This window comes from Portunus trituberculatus, chromosome 44 (assembly GCF_017591435.1).
Source record: "Portunus trituberculatus isolate SZX2019 chromosome 44, ASM1759143v1, whole genome shotgun sequence".
Lineage (NCBI taxonomy): Eukaryota > Metazoa > Arthropoda > Malacostraca > Decapoda > Portunidae > Portunus > Portunus trituberculatus.
Genome location: NC_059298.1, coordinates 7,290,334 through 7,308,053, shown reverse-complemented (window position 1 = coordinate 7,308,053; position 17,720 = coordinate 7,290,334). Strand labels below are relative to the sequence as shown.

Genomic DNA, 17,720 nt, shown 5'->3' with positions numbered 1-17,720 from the left:
AGTTCCGGAGTTTACCAGTGAAAGGTATGAATGATTGAGAGTACTGGTTAACTCTTGTATTAGAGGGTTGGACAGAATAGGGATGAGAGGAAGAAGAAAGCCTTGTGCAGTGAGGCCGCAGGAGGAGGGGAAGCATGCAGTTAGCAATATCAGTAGAACAATTTCGCACTCGAGTTGGGTTAATCGCAGGGGTCAGCCCCTCCGGAGAGCAATGGTGGGCCTCGCCCTGGGAGAACAAATAAAAGATAGAAAGAGATGCAACATTTCAGCAGTGAGAAAGAGGCTGAAGACAGTTAGTAAGAGGAGGGGAGTTGATGAGACAAAAAGCTTTTGATTTCACCCTATCTAATAAAGCTGTATGAGTGGAACCCTCCCAAGACATGTGAAAAGTACTCCATACAAGGACGGATAAGGCCCTTGTACAGAGTTAGCAGTTGAAGGGGCGAGAAAAACAGGTGGAGACGCCGCAGAAAGCCTAACTACATAGAAACTGTTTTAGCAAGAGATGAGATGTGAAGTTTCCAGTTAAGATTATAAGTAAAGGACAGACTGAGAGTATCTAGTGTGGAAGAGGGAGACAGTTGAGTGTCAATGAAGAAGAGGGGATGGTTGTGTCGAGTTGATAGATGGAAGAATTAAGTTTGAGGCATTGAAAACTACTAAGTTTTCTCTGCCCCAATCAGAAATCTTAAGAGATCAGAAGTCAGGCATTCTGTAGTGTCCCTGCATGATCTGTTGACTTCTTGAAGGGTTGATCATCTCTGAAAGGGCACAAAGATGTTGGGTGGTATGATCAGCGTAGGAGTGGATAGAGCAAGAAGTTTGGTTAAGAAGGTCATTCATGAATAGAAAGAGAGTGGGTGATAGGACAGAACCCTGAGGAACACCACTTTTAATAGATTTAGGAGAAGAACAGTGGCTGTCTACCACGGCTGCAATAGAACAGTCGGAAAGGAAACTTGAGGTAAAGTTGCAGAGAGAAGGATAGAAACCTTAGGAGGGCAGTTTTGAAAGCAAAGCTTTGTGCCAGACTCAATCAAAAGCTTTTGATATGTCTAACGTCACAGCAAAAGTTTCACCGAAACCTCTAAAAGAGGATGACCAAGACTCAGTAAAGAACACCAGAAGATCACCAGTAAAGAGACTTTGACGGAAGTCATACTGGCAATTAGATAGAAGATTGTGAGATGACAGATGTTTAAGAATTTTCCTATTGAGGATAGATTAAAAACCTTTAGACAAGCAAGAGATTAAAGCTATAGGGCAGTAGTTTGAGGGATTAGAATGGTCACCCTTTTTAGGAACAGGCTGAATATAGCAAACTTCCAGCAAGATGGAAAAAGGTAGAAGTCGATAGGCATAGCTGAAAGAGTTTGGCCAGGCAAGGTGCAAGCATGGAAGCACAAGTTTTGAGAACAATAGGAGGGACCCCATCAGGTCCATAAGCCTTCTGAGGGTTTAGGCCATGGAAACGTCATTACAAAGAATTTTGATTGAAGACATGAAATAGTCAGAGGGAGGATGAGAGGGAGGAGACAAGCCCATAATCATCCAAGGTGGAGTTTTTAGCAAAGGTTTAAGAGAAGAGTTCAGCTTTAGAGACAAAAGAGATGGCAGTTGTGCCATCAGGATGAAATAAAGGAGGGAAAGATGAAGAAGTAAAGTTATTGGAGATGTTTTTGGCTAAATGCCAGAAGTCTCAAGGGTAGTTTGAGTTTGAAAGATTTTGACATTTTCTACTTATGAAAGAGTGTTTGGCAAGTTGAGGAACAGACTTGGCATGATTCCGGGCAGAAATATAAAGTGCGTGAGATCCAGCAGATGGAAGGTTCAAGTTCACTGGCAAGTTCTTGAACTCCACCACCTTTCTCTCTCTTTTCTTCCAAAAAATGCTTGTTCATTTTGTAGACAATTAACTGCCTTAGATTGGCTGGGGAAGGTGGACATATGGCAAGTTTGCAGCAAGTGCAAATAACACTGCATGTGAGGGCATGTCAGGACTGACTGGTGAGTCCGGTAAGGAAGAGGTATTGACAAGGGTGCACTTCCCAACTCATATGCCACTTTTAGGATAAGTTGGAGGGGGGAGGGGACAGAAGCTTTTAAGCAGAAAACAGCCTTGATTTTTACTTCCACAGTGATTTGGAACAAAAGTTTGAATTATTTCAGAACTAGTTTTTTAAATAACCCAATTTATTTAGAAACAGAGGGAGAGAAAGACAGAGAGAAGGTAAGGAAGTGGAGCAGGGTTGGATGATTTATAAAGAGGTGGTATAGTGGGGGAATCCCAGTGTAGCCCAGGGTCACACCTAAATGGCCAGTTTAGATTCACCCATGTAAAGAAGAGCTTACACCTTCATTAATAGTGTGGGAGGTCAGCAGTGTGGCAAAATGGAGATTTTCACCCCTGTTGAGGTGATTTTTCCAAATAATTCATTGTTGTACTATACTATTGGTAGAGGGACTGGGGAATACATCAGTGTACATTACTCAAAAGTGGCTGCTGTAGCAGACATGACCACCTTCCACATGTAGTATATATATTCTTGTGATGTAGAAAGGAGTGAAAATCCTCTAATATAAAATCATGTAATAACAATGACACCAGTATTAAACTATCCTATATACAGTAAGTTCTCGTTATACGGTAGTTCTTTATCCAGTAAATTCACAGTTACGGTATGATAAGGTATCCGCTCATGTCATCCGAGAGGCTGCTGTAGCAGACATGACCACCTTCCACATGTAGTATATATATTCTTGTGATGTAGAAAGGAGTGAAAATCCTCTAATATAAAATCATGTAATAACAATGATACCAGTATTAAACTATCCTATATACAGTAAGTTCTCGTTATACGGTAGTTCTTTATCCAGTAAATTCACAGCTACGGTATGATAAGGTATCTGCTCATGTCATCCGAGAGGGCCCAGCGCGGGTGAGCTTGGGTGATGACATCATCCACGCCATACCTCCCCGTCACTCGCAGTACTGACTTTACTTGACCACCCTTGAAGCCTCTTATCTCTTCTTCCCTTACCTCCCTTTTTTTTTTTAACTGCATTACATATTACTGACATCCATTACTAATTAGATGAATAAATGGAATATTAAAAGGTCTATTGTAAGCACAAATATATTCATAATAATTATGGCAAACATTTAAAGCCTATTACCAGCGGCGAACCATGCAGCAACTGAGAAAGGGCACAGATGGGCCTGGCAAGCCCACTATCAGTGAATGGTGGAAGTCGTATAACATCAAGCACGCCTTAGATAACATCGTCATCTTGGGACGAAGTGAAGACGTCTACCATGAACTTGGCGTGGAATAAACTATGGCCAGAATGCACGCATGACTTCCCAGGCTTCACTGAAGACATCAGTGCAATCAGAAATGACTTAGTAAATTTGTGCTTTGATGAAGTTGATGATGATGTTCAAGATCTTTTGGAAAGCCATGCTGAATCTCTCTCAAATGATGAACTTATAGAGCTAGACAAGGTATAACAGGAGGCAGAAAAAGAGGGAGACGAGGAAGAACCTGTGCGTGGCCTGAACATCAAAACTCTTAGAGAATATCTTGGTGGTATCAAAAAAGCTCTGGAAACCCTGAAGGAACGTGACCCAAATCCTGCCAGGAGTAGCAAAGTGGCTCATGACGTAGAGAAAAGTGTCAAGATTTATCAAGAAATCTATGATGAAAAAACAAAACTAAACAGTCCTCCATTTACTCGTTCTTCAAGCCAGTCAAACATGCCGTCCCTATCACACCTGCCGACCCTGCTACAGCTGGCCCTTCCTCAATATCCTCTTTCTTCAAACCATTGAAACATGCCAACCCTGCTACAGCTGGCCCTTCAGCATCTGCTTTCGACAGTGCAGACGACGATGTCTTATCCTTGTCTGCCCACGCGGCGGAAGATGAGTAAGGGCTAAAATCCCTACTGTCCCTTAGCCTCGGGAAGGACATCATCTGATAGAATACATGGCAATTGAAAGGTAAATAAAAACATTTTCTGTTTATTTCTTTTGCGCAGTACTTTACTTTTTAAAAATTCTTTTAATGATTATTTTCATGTATTTTAATTTCTGTAGGGGTGACTTTTGACATGTTATAATAGGTTCAGTATATGGTAAATTCGATATGCGGTAAGGTTTTCAGGAACGCGTATATACCATATAACGAGGACTTACTGTATAAATGCATATATATTTATTTCATAGTTTCCTACTTTCCTATTTTAAACTATGCGGATTGTACACGAAGCATATCAAACCAATATAATCTCTGAATACTAACCATATAGTTGCTAGTTGCATCTGATATCCTACACTCCTGAGACTTTATCTCCAAGGAGGCAGGAGATGGTTGTTCAAATACATCATCGAACTCGTTTTCATCAAAGGAAAGGAACTGTGGATCATCCCAGACTGTTGCCATGTTTTTCTGTTAAATAAATGTTTGTTAGTCATTGTTCTGTTTCACCAGCTGATCTCCCTAAATCTATTCTTATAATTTACTAATACAATCCCTTTCTTATGAATGACAAAACTTTCATGTATCATAACAACTACAATATATTTCAAAAGACGACACCTTAATCTCTTCACTCTGAAATGGAGGTCAACCACGACTGAAAACATGACTGGGCTTTTTGGTTATGAAGGGTGATATGGTACAAGTTCAAGATGTGGTATGCCATTTTACTTCATTCCATGGGTAAGTCAACATATTAATATCAACTGCCACATTACTGACAGCATGATTCCAGTTCTCCCCTCCCACACCACTTTTCGTAAACACTTCTCCCAAATTCTTAATTGTTGTTGATACTTATCTTTATACACACTTATTTAGTCATATGACATGTAATAGTAAAGAAGTGGAGTGGCAACAATGGTATTTTGGCATTATTATTGATATCACTGTTCACCTTTCTGTTATTTTTAGCAAAATTAATTCTTCATTTGAGTTGCAACTCAATTTCAAGAATCATTTTACACTTAGACCTTGTCTGCATGTGTGATGGAAACCAACTGTTTGGGATTGACAGGATTATTACAATACTGCTACATTATATGTTAACTCATTTTTCCTTCTCTTTTTCCTCAATTTTGCCACAATCATCAAAACTGATGTTAGGCAAATGTGAATGTTAGATCAGTTTATTTAACCTTCATATTGGAAGGATGTAGAGGGACATGTTTAATATAGAAGTTTAAAAATACTCTATTCATTAACCATTACATTACTTTTTCAGTAATAATTTGTTTGCAAATAATACAATCATACATATGTCAAGACTGTGTGACCAATTTGGTTAGATAGGCACAAGGCAAGCAGGTTCACGATGATTTTAGTGTACAGATGTTACAATCTTGGCAGTCTTGCATGTTTAAGCACATGCAAGCTCTTGTCAGTAGGTGTCTCCACATCCATGTAAATACATAGAGAAATACCCACAACAATCAGAGAGAGCCAACACCTTATCTGCCTCTGGATCCAGAGGCAGATTAACTTGAAAAACAGTGAACTGGAAATACTTGGTAAAGCAAGGCCACAGACAATTTGAATCATGTAATCAACAGATCGCATCAAATTCAACTGACTCGAACCTTCCAAGATAATTATATTTTGTAGACCCAGAACCATCTTTCAGATTCCTTTTAAACGATGAGTTAACCCAGTGTTGTCCAAAAATTTTCTCCAACTGTATTCTTTACCTTTCCCTACTGTTACATGCCTACCCACACCCTGCTCCACCCCCCCATGGCTCTTATCCGATGCTCTAATTTAGTGGGTTTCCTGTCCCCGACTCGGGTAAGGGGCAAGAAGCCACACTCTGCTGATACACCAGCCTTTACAATACAAGTAATTGAATAACAATACAACTGGGTTAGGGAGTGCATCATAAGCAACAATAAGTAACAAGATAAATTAACCTCATTAATCATACATAACATTAAAAAAGTATATTCCCAAGATGAGACGATAAGGCAGATTTGAATGACTTGAGATTGGGACATGTAACAACAGACTCAGGGAGGGAATTCCAAAGGCCAATATTACATATTATGAATGAACGTTTCCTAATATTAAGGTTGGTGCGTACATGGGCCAACTTGTGTTGATGGCCTCTGGTGGTGTTAAAAGTTGGGTGGAAGAAGAAATTAAAATTTAAGGAAGATTTTCCAATTACAATTTGCCACATCTTAATAATGTCATGATGTAATAGACTCCCTTTAACAGAAAATAAATTCAAAGATTTAAGGCAATCATAAATTCTCTAAGTCTATCAACACATTTAGTCCTTCAATGCTGAACTGACTCAAGCGCCTTGACATCTTTCATATAACCAAGGTTCCACACCGCTGAGCTGTACTCTAACATAGGGCGTATCTCAGAGATATACAAGGTAGTCATAAATGTTCTATCACAGTTAACATTGGATTTCAACAGGTTATTTGCAACAGCAGAGGCTTTACATGTACTAGTAGAGATATGTTTGTGGAACTTCAGTGATGTATCCACAGAAATACCTAAATCTTGAGAAATATCCTTTTCTGGAAACATTTCATCCCTTAAATAATAATGAGCCACATCTTCAAGTCAGACCAATCAATACACTTGCGACAAAAGCAGAGAGCAACACATATGGTAGAATTCATTTATAACCCCCAGGATCTAGCCACTTGATACAGTATCAATATCCCTTTGGCAAATCTCCAGACTATCTTTTATTGTTTCTCTGTTTGACAACTGTACCTGTACATATAGTCTTAAGTCATCGGCAAAGATTTTGGTTGAGCAATTAACATCATTATTCAAGAAATTAATATAGACCAAAAACAGGAGTGGACCCAGAACGGATCCTTGTGGGACTCCACTTACGACTAGGTGGGATCTGCTTACTGTATGATTAACAACAACTCTCATCTCTCTGTTGGTTAAGAATTCTTATATCCATTGCTGCATTTTCCCTCTTATCTCTAAATTAAATAATCTCCGAAATAAAAATTCATGCACAACATCAAATGCTTTAGAGAAGTCAAATAAGATCAAATCTATATTACATCCTTGGTCAATCCATCTAGTAATGTTACTATATGTAAGGAGCAACTGATCTTCTGTGGACCTCCCAGCTCTGAAGCCATACTGGTTGGCATCTAGCAAATTGTTTTCATTTAATAAGAAAATATAAATTCAGAAATTACAAGGTCCATACATTTAGAAAGCACACAGGTTAAACACACAGGTCTGTAATTCAATGGGACATATCGAGAACCATTTTTCAAGAGAGGAACCACTAATGAGTGTTTCCAGATATAAGACATTATATTAATTTCCAATGATTTCTTAAATGTCATCCAAATGGGATAGCTAAGGCAAACTACTTGAACATGACTTTAATAAATGAGGGTGCAGCTCGTCAGGTCCCATGGAGGAATTAGGGTCTAATGTATCTAGTGCCTTCTTAACATCATCATGAGATATTACCAAATCAGGTATAGTTGTGTCATGTTCTTGAAATATAGAAGGAGAATCTGGAACTACAGCAGTGTATACTAATGAAAATTCATCTGCAAAGATATTGGCCATAAATTGAGAGTCTAACTATTTGACCAGCCAAAATCTTCAGGGGACCAATGCAAGGTCTACTCACTTTTATTTCTCATATAAGAAAGAAAAAAACCCCTCTATTTTACTTAAGATATATAATGCAAATAAAACAGTATAACTGAAAAAGTTGCACGATATGAGTGTTCATCAATAAATTGAAATAAAGGTAATTGACCATAAAAATCAGGCAACCTTATGACCTGCTGAGGACCGATGATTTTTTTTTATTTCCGATTTTTTACGTATTTATGTATATGCCGGACATCTGCAGGCTATGAGAGACAAGATTTGCTTGAGTTAGGAAAAAGTAATCATATTGCACCCAGCAGTTACTTATACTACTACTTTATTGCATCAAAGGGCACTATTTACTCATCATTACTAATATTTACTATCAAATTACACTATGAAGTAACTGCACAATTACGGTGTATCGCACAATGCACTTATGTGGAATTGATAGGACTGGTAAGGGCGTGGTGGAATGGTGTCCTGCTGTGTAGGTAACTCTCAACTCGACATGAGAACTACAGGCCTTATCACCTTACCCAGGAATCCTAAAGCAAACTACATAGACTGCGCAACTCCATGCCCTAAAACCCATACCTCAGTAAATAGACAGCTAGGTATAAACAACGCACATTCTACTGCCAGGGTACGTCCCCAAGGAGCCAAAAATACTAGGAAATAAGAATTGTGCGGCCATTCTTAACCCTTCCTAAACCTATTACGGGCTGAAAGTATTTTTACTCGACATTTCATTCCATTTCTACGCTAAGGAATACCACTCATCTACAGTCGAAGGCAATATCATCTATAAAGCTCATCCTTCAACCAACTTGAAAAACAGTGGAAAATATTTTCAAACTAGTAAGTCACAACTTTGAGACAAGTTTGTTAAATCAGAAGGAAAACCTCATTTCGTGTATATCACCGCCTCAAGCATTATTTGTATCCGCTTTACCTTGCAGTTTTTGCCAAACATACTACCCTGTGAAAAATTCATAGCTTCTAACCTCTCTCTGCCAAGATCTGGAGTCGTCAAACAGTTTCCTGTCAGCTCTCTAGGTGTACTGCCTGCTGCGTCTCCGAATTCCGCTCCCCATCACTAGAGTATCTAGGCAGCAGTAGACGCCGTATCATTGGCTGCGTCGGGCAAGGGTAAAGTGTTTTTGGCTGCTTGCGCTCAGAGTACAAATGATTACTTATTACTACTATATAGATTCTTAGAAATGATTAAGGAAATGACAAATACTAAGTCCAAGATAAAATTCGAATCAAATGCTTTACTGAAGCGTTTCGATTGCAACCCACTATAAAGATTCAAATTCCGATGTTTCATACATGTAAGTAGTTGATTGGCTGACAGTGGCTGTTAATGCCTTAAGACCAAAGAAGGAATAGCATTGGGAATTTTCATCTAAGGAGCAGCCAGAATTTTCACAAGTGAAAATTTTAGTTTTGCCATCTACAAATACTGATTGTTACATGCAGAAAGGAACTCCTAAATCAGAGGTACGTTTATGTACTTCACTGGGCCCCATTTTTTTTCCTCTCTATTAGTTTCATTAACATTCGCTGAAACAGTTTCCTGGTTGCCTGGCAATTAAGGAAATAGCAGCAGACTTTTGCTCCAGGATGTGAGTATCCAATTATAAACCCCCTTTTTGAGTTGCTACCTAGGTAGTCGTATACAAACTAAAGTAACTGGCTTTTTTTTTTTTTTTTTTACCATAATCAACATGGCTTTTCTATCCCTTCTCATCATAATTTCTATCAAGAATGATTCCTTGTCTTATGTGTTGCAAATTTGATTTTGATAATTTTTATTTGCTCCTCTACTGAGCATCTGAATAATTTGAACCCATATAAACCCGTCGCAAATTGTTTATAAAGCTGACAACAACTTTCAAAGATTTACTATTCTTTTTAGAGGAACGATCTAATGCTATCTTGGCAGTCTTGCATGTTTAAGCACATGCAAGCTCTTGTCAGTAGGTGTCTCCACATCCATGCAAATACATAGAGAAACGGTGAACGGAGTTATAGGTATGTTCGTTGAAGCCCCAATCTCTCTCTTATGCCCTTCCTGCTTCCTGTTAAGGTGATTCATTCGTCCCTTCACTCTGATTGGTCAATGATAATGGTCTGTCGTGAATGAGCGCGTCTTGTTAGGTTTTGATATTGACGAGCTGTTCTTTGGTAGTTGTTATTGTTAGTTTGAATATGATATATTTCATTATTCAGTTTATTTTTCATCTTTTCACTCCCTTACAGATTTTATAAGCTTGTTAGTTTGGCTCACGTGAGTAGCCTATAATTATGTAACACACATACACATACACTCCTACCCGAAGATAGGTTTATGAGTACTGATCTCGCTCCGTAGTGTTGTAACAAAAGGGACACAAGCAAATTTATAAAAATCAGTATAGGCAGCAAAGAACCATAAAAATCAGGTTCAGGCTTGAATTATGTTTAAGGAAGAAATAAGAAGGAATCTTCATACTCTTCTTCCTCTTTCCCAGCCCATCTTCAGCTCTTGTTAGCTACGTATTATTTCTTCTCTCCCTCCTACCTATCCATATCTTCTCTTCATCCTTCATTATTTTCTTCCTGTCTCTCCCTTGACCTCCCCCAGCTGATCAGCTTAGTTCTCCTTGCAGTAGTGTCTTTCTATGCAATATCTACAAGGCAGAACAGAAAAAAAAAAAAATTAGTTTAGTTTAACCCTCATATATTTGTTTTCTATGTAATATTTACGAGGCAGCAGAACATGACTGTTTGTAAGGCGGGTTCACACGTGTCAATATGCAACTGAAATTGCGAGTCGCTAGAAGTATCGACTGACCCCTTCTAGTCGGAACACGTTCACACATAGCAACTGGGAAATATCGGCAGGTAGGCGGGAAGTGAAACAAATAGCTATTCAAAAAGTTGTCTTCCTCTGGTGACGATCAGTGACGATTACGGTCATATAAAGTCATCACAAGTATTCAATCCTCACCTCCAACAACACGTACACTGCATTCAGGGAAGCAGTCTTATTAGGAGAGTGGCAGCTATCTCATCAAACGCCGATTTGCGTAAGCTTTTTTTTTTTTTTTTTTTTTTTTTTTTTTTTTTTTTTTTGCTGTAGAATTTCACTTTTAGGGTAGCATGGAGATTCCAAAATCTTCTTCTCTACATCGTCACCACATTTTCAAACCTTTGTCCGTGACGTCACAACGTAAAGGCGGGTTCACACGCGTCAATTTGAGGCTGAAATTGCAAGTCGCTAGTAGTATCAACTAAGCCCTTCTAGTCGGAACACGTTCACACATAGTGACTGGGAAGTATCGGCTGGTTGCGGGATGTGAACATAAACAGCCACCCAACAAGATGTCTTCCTCTTTCGACAATGACGATTGCGATCAAATCAAATTATCACAAGTATTCAATCCTTACCTCCAATAACATTTTGCATAGAAGAAAGCAGTCATCGGTGAGTGGTAGCTATCTCATCAAACATCTATTTGCGTATTTTTTTTCTTTTGCTGTTGATCTCACTTTTAAGGCGGGTTCACACGTGCCAATTTGCGACTACAATTGTAAGTTGATAGAGTTTTCGACTGAATATCGGTGCCTTGCGACTGGAGAAATCAGCAACAAGACCAGCATGTTTGTCTTGTTCAGTCGATTTACGACTTTATTTACGTTGTGATGTCACGGATAAGCTTGTGATCTCCATGTGTAGAGAAGATGTTAGAGTTGGTGAGGGAAAAAGATGCATCTGGGACCCCAGAAATTAATTATACAGTAAAAAAAAAGCTTGCGCAAAACTTCGTTCGACGAAATAGCTGCCGCTCTCCAAGAACTGTTTCCCTCAATGCAGTGTTGTTGGAGGTGAGGATGAAGACTTGTCAGGATTTAATTTGATCACATAGTCTCCTTAAGATTAGTGAGTGGTAAACAGTCCTTTCTTTCCTTCCACTTAGCCAGGGACATATCCACAGGCATTTTCTTTTCTGTTGGCTCTTTCGGTATGCCAAATTAAGAAGAGGAACCACCGCTTCAACATCGTCACTGAAGGAAGACATCTTGGCGGGTAGCTGTTGTTTTACATTCAGTTCCCGTCAAGGCGCCAACTAGTCGATACTTCTCAGTCGTTATGTGTAACGTTTTCCGACTAGAAGGGCTCAGTCGATACTTGTGGTGACTTGCAATTTTAGTCACAAATTGGCACGTGTTAACTCGCCTTTAGGGTCCCAGATGTGCTCTTTTTCCCTCACCAACTCCAAAATCTCTACATCGACACCACATTTTCAAAACTTTCTTCGTGACGTCACAACGTAAACAAAATTGCAAATCGACTGAACAAGACCAACATGTTGGTCTAGGCACCGATATTCAGTCGAAAACTACCGATTTGCAATTTAAATCACAAATTGACACGTGTGAATCAGCCTTCAGTATAAGCTATTTTACTTTCCCTTAAATACTGTGACAAGCGACAATTAACAATTATGCAAGTTTTAAGCAATATAAAGAGTATTTCTAAGCATTTACAAGACAAAATGGCACAAAAGAAAATAATTTTCACATACTGTACCTCAGAATCGTCAATGATTAATGAAATGATACGGGACTTTTGAGGTGCTTACTTTATGGTTCTAGTGACATGTTAACAGCATTTCAGTATTACTGACAGGAGGAAGACTCTCTGGAAGGTTCTAGTTGAAGCAATATTTTTTTTTTTCTGTGTTTTATGACTTTAATTGCATATAGAACAGCATTTATGCTTTGTAGAGTGGAGAAACATTCTTTTATGAGGAAGTTTCAGGTCTCTCATATTCTTACCTGTAAGAATATGAGATTTGAAACTTCAAAAAGACTAAGTTTAAGTGTCTCATAACATTATCTTAAAACCACTCATATAAGGGAAAATAACTATGCACTTGTAATAATTAAAATACTGGGTGGCAGCATCTGCAACAGTAGCAGCTACACACACACACACACACACACACACACAGAAATGAGGAAGAAAGGAAGAGACACAACGAACTGGTGGCAGAAGCAAGGGAAAAAAATAATGAAAGGTCAGAGGAGGAGAAGGCATTTTTTGGAGAATTCTAGGAGACATGATAAGGAAATGGTATATAAAAGAGAAGGAAGAGAAAAAATGGAACAAGTTTAACTAAAACTGATAAGAACAAGAGATTAAAAATGATGTATACGAGCATAAATGTTTTTTTTTTTTTTCAAGTACGTAAATTAGAATTAAGAGATTACATAAAGAAAGAAGAACCGGATATTGTATGCCTGGTTAATGAAACAAAATTAAATGAGGCAATGAAAATAGACGTGGATAATAGGTATAAATATATGGAGGAAAGACAGTGGGTAAAGGAGGAGGAGTAGTCATGATGATGTTAAGGAAAGAGATGGTGGTAAACCAAGTGGAGTTTGGGGAAGGAAAATACTGTATATTAAGATACATATTATTAAAAAAGAATTAACAATCATTGGAACATATGTGCCACCAAAAACAAATTCATAGACCAATCAAGGATATAAAGACATGAATGATGACACAATAATGAGTCTAACGAGAATCATTAAAGAAAGGAAAAAAGTGATATAAAGTAGGAAATTTCAACTGTAAGGAGGTGGACTGGGAAAATTATGAAAGTGGTATGGGAAAAGAAGCCTGGGGACTGAATCTAATGATAGATAATATGATGGACCAAAGAGTAAAGGAAAACACAAGATTCAGAGGAAACGATGAGCCGGCGAGATTGGACCTGGTTTTTACAAGGGGTATACAAATGAACGATAATATGAGATATAAGTGCCCATTGGTAAAGAGTGACCATGTAATATTAGAAATGGATATAGAAGAGGGAAAGGAAGATAGAGACGATTCATACAAAGGAGACCGATTAAACTACAGAAAGGCTGATATTGTGAACCTCAAGAACTTTTTTAGAAACGTTAACTGGGAGATGGAAAACTCAGAGAGGGTGCAAGAGAAATATAACTTGTTTTTGGAAATATACAAAACAGGAGTTAGGGAATATGTCCCGAAATATAGACCTAAAAAAGAAGGAAAGAAAGATAGGTTTAACGCAAGGTGTGCTAGGGGAAAGGAGAAGAGAGATGGAGCATGGAAAAGGTGGAGGAGAAATAGAAATCCAGAGAGAGAGAGAGAGAGAGAGAGAGAGAGAGAGAGAGTTGAATTGAATTATAATGGGTATACCAGCACCAAGCCTGTAAGGCTATATGGCACTAGGAACTAGTGTTATGTTTTAGAGGTGTTGTAGGAGCTGGAGGGTGGTGAGAAAGGTCATTATGTTAGTGATGGAGAAGGTGGGGGAGTCTCCCAGAAAATCAGTAAGTAGTGGGGGGCGTCGTAGGGTGGCTAGGAAAGGGAATGCAGCTCGACGATGAGGGTATGTGTCAGGGCAGTCAAGGAAGATGTGAGAGACGGAAAGTGTACAGTGGCAGCGAGGGCAGGCAGGTGGGGGGTCACGACGCAAAAGGTGACCGTGGATGAGAGAGAGAGAGAGAGAGAGAGAGAGAGAGAGAGAGAGAGACTTGGATAGTGGAATTGATAGTGATATCAGTAAATTTGCAGACGAACACAGATAGGTAGATTAATTAGGTCCGATTCGGATGCCAAGGTTTTGCAGGCTAACTTAGATAGGATGAAAGAATGGACAGATAGATGGCAAATGCAGTTCAATATTAACAAGTGCAGGGTACTGAGCGTAGGTAGAGATTATCCAAGCAATAGGTACACGATAGATAACGTGGCACTAGGAAATTCCAATTATGGGGGCCGCTGTGGTACAGTGGAACTATGCGTGCTTCGGTGTCCGAGGGGTCTCCAGGCGCACGGGTTCGAATCCTGTCCACGGTCCGAGTATAGGCTTCCTCACTCGGAGCAACGGTTTCCTAGCGGGTGGGCTTTGAGATATGAGGTACCCCCAAAAAGTATCCCTTTTAGCCCATAAACTCCCGTGAAAAGCCCACATGGTATAAAAAAAAAAGTATGCGAAAGATTTAGGAATCATAGTTAGCTCCGATCTCGGTACAAGGAAGCAATGTATTGAGGCCAGAAATAAGGCGAATAGAGTATTAGGATTAATTTTTAGAAGTGTTAAAAGCAGGAGTCCTGAAGTAATACTGAAATTATACTTGGCTTTGGTCAGCCCACATCTTGACTGTGCGGTACAATTCAGGAAGGACATACACCTCTGTTGGAGTCAGTGCAAAGGAGGATGACTTAAAAGATACAGGGAATGAGGGATATTCCCTATGAAGAGACATTGAAAAAACTTAATTTGCATTCCTTAGAGAGACGTAGGTTAAGAGGAGACCTGATAAGTATTCAAGTGGTATAAGGGTTTTAAGAAAGGGGACATGAATGTAGTTCTTAAGATCAGTAGCGGGGACAGAACTAGAAATAGTGGGTTTAAACTTGAAAAATTCAGGTTTAGGAAAGAAATGGGAAGAAACTTGTTTTCAAACAGAGTGGCTGATGAGTGGAACGGTCTCAGTGGTCATGTAGTCAGGGCTGAGTCAATAGGGAGCTTTAAAAGAAGGTTAGATAAGTTCATGAATGGGGAAGATAGATGGAATTAGGTAGCTTAAGCACACAGGGACTATAATGAGGTTTAGCAGAGGAAAATAATATATATGACACTAACGTGATTTTTTTTTTTTTTACTGTGTTTTTTGAAAGCTAAAGAACCAAAGGATTTTAACCCAGGCTAGCTCCCCAGAACACGACCTGCCTACTACTACTCCACTCAGCCCGATTTTTTTTTTTTTTTTTGCCATCACCCTGCCGTGGGTGATTCTTATTTGATCTATTTTTTTTATTTTGTTAATTTAATTTAAGATGATTTTTTATTGTAATTTATTTATTTATTTTGTTTACTTATTTTACTTATTTTTAAATATTAACATTATGTACATCACACTTACTTTCATACAAATATTAACATTATGTACATCACACTTACTTTCATACAAATATTAACATTATGTAAATCACACTTACTTTCATACAAATATTAACATTATGTAAATCACACTTACTTTCATACAAATATTAACATTATGTACATCACACTTACTTTCATACAAATATTAACATTATGTAAATCACACTTACTTTCATACACGCTTCATTCATACAGGGATCCTATACCTATCTCAAACTATTGTCCTTTTGTCAGGGCATGGGGAAGGGAGGATAACTCACAATCACACAGCATCACTACGTATTGCATATACACATGAAGGAAAACATTCACATTACATCACGCAAGACTGATATATATATATATATATATATATATATATATATATATATATATATATATATATATATATATATATATATATATATATATATATATATATATATATATATATATATATATATATATATATATATATATATATATATATATATATATATATATTTACAGAGTGCAAAATAGATAGCATAATATATACACATAAATCACAACTCTGATTAAATTGGTCTCAGTCAGGTAAATCATCAGTCTATCGACCACGAGAGGCCGTGACTCTGGCAATACGCCGCCAAGGGCCGCCTCTCCTCACGATAACGCACACAGTGAAGCAGGATGTGTTCGACAGAGAGGGTGACATTACAGGTGGAACACTGTGGTGGGAAGGTGTTGACTATGTAGGGGAGCATGTGGGTGGGGAGGGTGCATCCCATCCTGAGGCGTGCGAGGACCACCTCCTCTCGCCATGTGGGGCGACTGGAGGAGGCCCACTCGCCCAGGATGGGTTTGATGGTGTGGAAGTGGAGGTTGTTCCAGTGACTCTGCCACAGGAGTTTCGCTGATGATTTAATTAAGGGGCCCTATCACGGATTTCATGGTAAAATCGAAAAAAAATCACCATTTGAGGTTTCTGTCTCTAAAATAAATACCATCATATGGCAATATCGTGTTCAAGTTTGAAAATGTTTGGAGCACTAGAAATGCTTTAAACGGGGCTTTAATAATTGGTTTAAATGTCCCACGCGCAGCACATGGATTTGTTTACATCGCAGAAATGTCCTATAAACTCTTCCCTGTAGGATATATATGATTTTTATGATTTTTATTTTTGAAATTATCGTACCCTGGAAGGGTGCAGGCTCCTCTCTAAGCAGCCAGTTACCAGTAGGTAGCTCGCGGGCTGTCGAGGAGAGCAGATGTATGTCAAATTGATGTATGATCCGCCCCTTCATACTCCACTTTACATAACTTTTCATTGCTGCTGGACACAGTTATCACTATGGGGAGACACAGCAAGCTTCGTAAGTCACAGAAACTCAAAATAGAGGCTGCTAGGAGGTCACTAGAAGCAAAAAGAAGGACGCACAGACAGGCTGACACCGTCCAACCCGTCCCGCCTGCAACGAGTGACGTAAGGAATGAGGATGCAGTTCCTCCCGCCCGCACCTCAAGCGCAGAGAAGCGAAAAAGACTTTCTTACAAGGAAAAAAGAAGAGGAATTGAGTGAGGAGGAGAATCTCATCTGCAAGAAGAGTGACATTAGGGAAATAGCAAAACATGTTACGTGTAACAAGTGTAAGGAACATGATGTCACTTCTGAATTTGTCCATCATCAGTGTGATGTGATCATAAAATTAGTGTGCTCAAATTGCAAACATATTGTGTATAACAGTGGTGACTCAGGTAAAATGAAATGTGGAGATACTGGTCTGTTCATGTTGACAGCAATGATTATCTATTTGGTCAAGTTGCTGGGGCATGGTTATGCTGCGGTGGAGAGGCTCTGCAGTATCTTGAGTATGCGTCACTTTTCCTTTGTTACGTATGGGAAATACACTAAATTCATCAACGAACATGCTGTAGAAAATGTAAATGATATTTTGAAAAGAAGTAGGAAGCAGTGTTTCAGTATTATGCTGAAAATCTGAACAGACATCCAGATGAAAATGGTATCCTCGACATAGATGCCACATACGATGGCTCCTGGCACAAGAGAGGCTATAAGTCAAATTATGGAATTGCAGCAGTGGTTGATGCTCACACAAACCTTATTCTAGATTATGAA

General features: G+C 38.8%; 2 protein-coding genes across 6 annotated transcripts in view; one reads left to right on the top strand and one right to left on the bottom strand.

Annotated features, from left to right (window-relative positions):
- LOC123518957 overlaps window positions 1-8,865 on the bottom strand; it is a 27,513-nt gene extending 18,648 nt beyond the window's left edge. Inside the window, exons 1-2 of one of the 2 annotated variants that reach the window (XR_006678939.1) lie at window positions 8,642-8,865; window positions 4,305-4,451 (exon numbers count right to left, since the gene is read on the bottom strand). Coding sequence is in view for 1 of the 2 variants with exons in the window: in XM_045280035.1 (XP_045135970.1) it covers window positions 4,305-4,445 (141 nt within the window). In the remaining variant the exon portion in view is untranslated. The remainder of the gene's footprint in view (window positions 1-4,304; window positions 4,452-8,641) is intronic. The other variant, XM_045280035.1, reaches the window with a different exon arrangement.
- Window positions 1-17,720, top strand: part of LOC123518956 (deoxynucleoside triphosphate triphosphohydrolase SAMHD1-like) — a 158,206-nt gene that overhangs the window by 136,799 nt on the left and 3,687 nt on the right. The window lies entirely within an intron of this gene.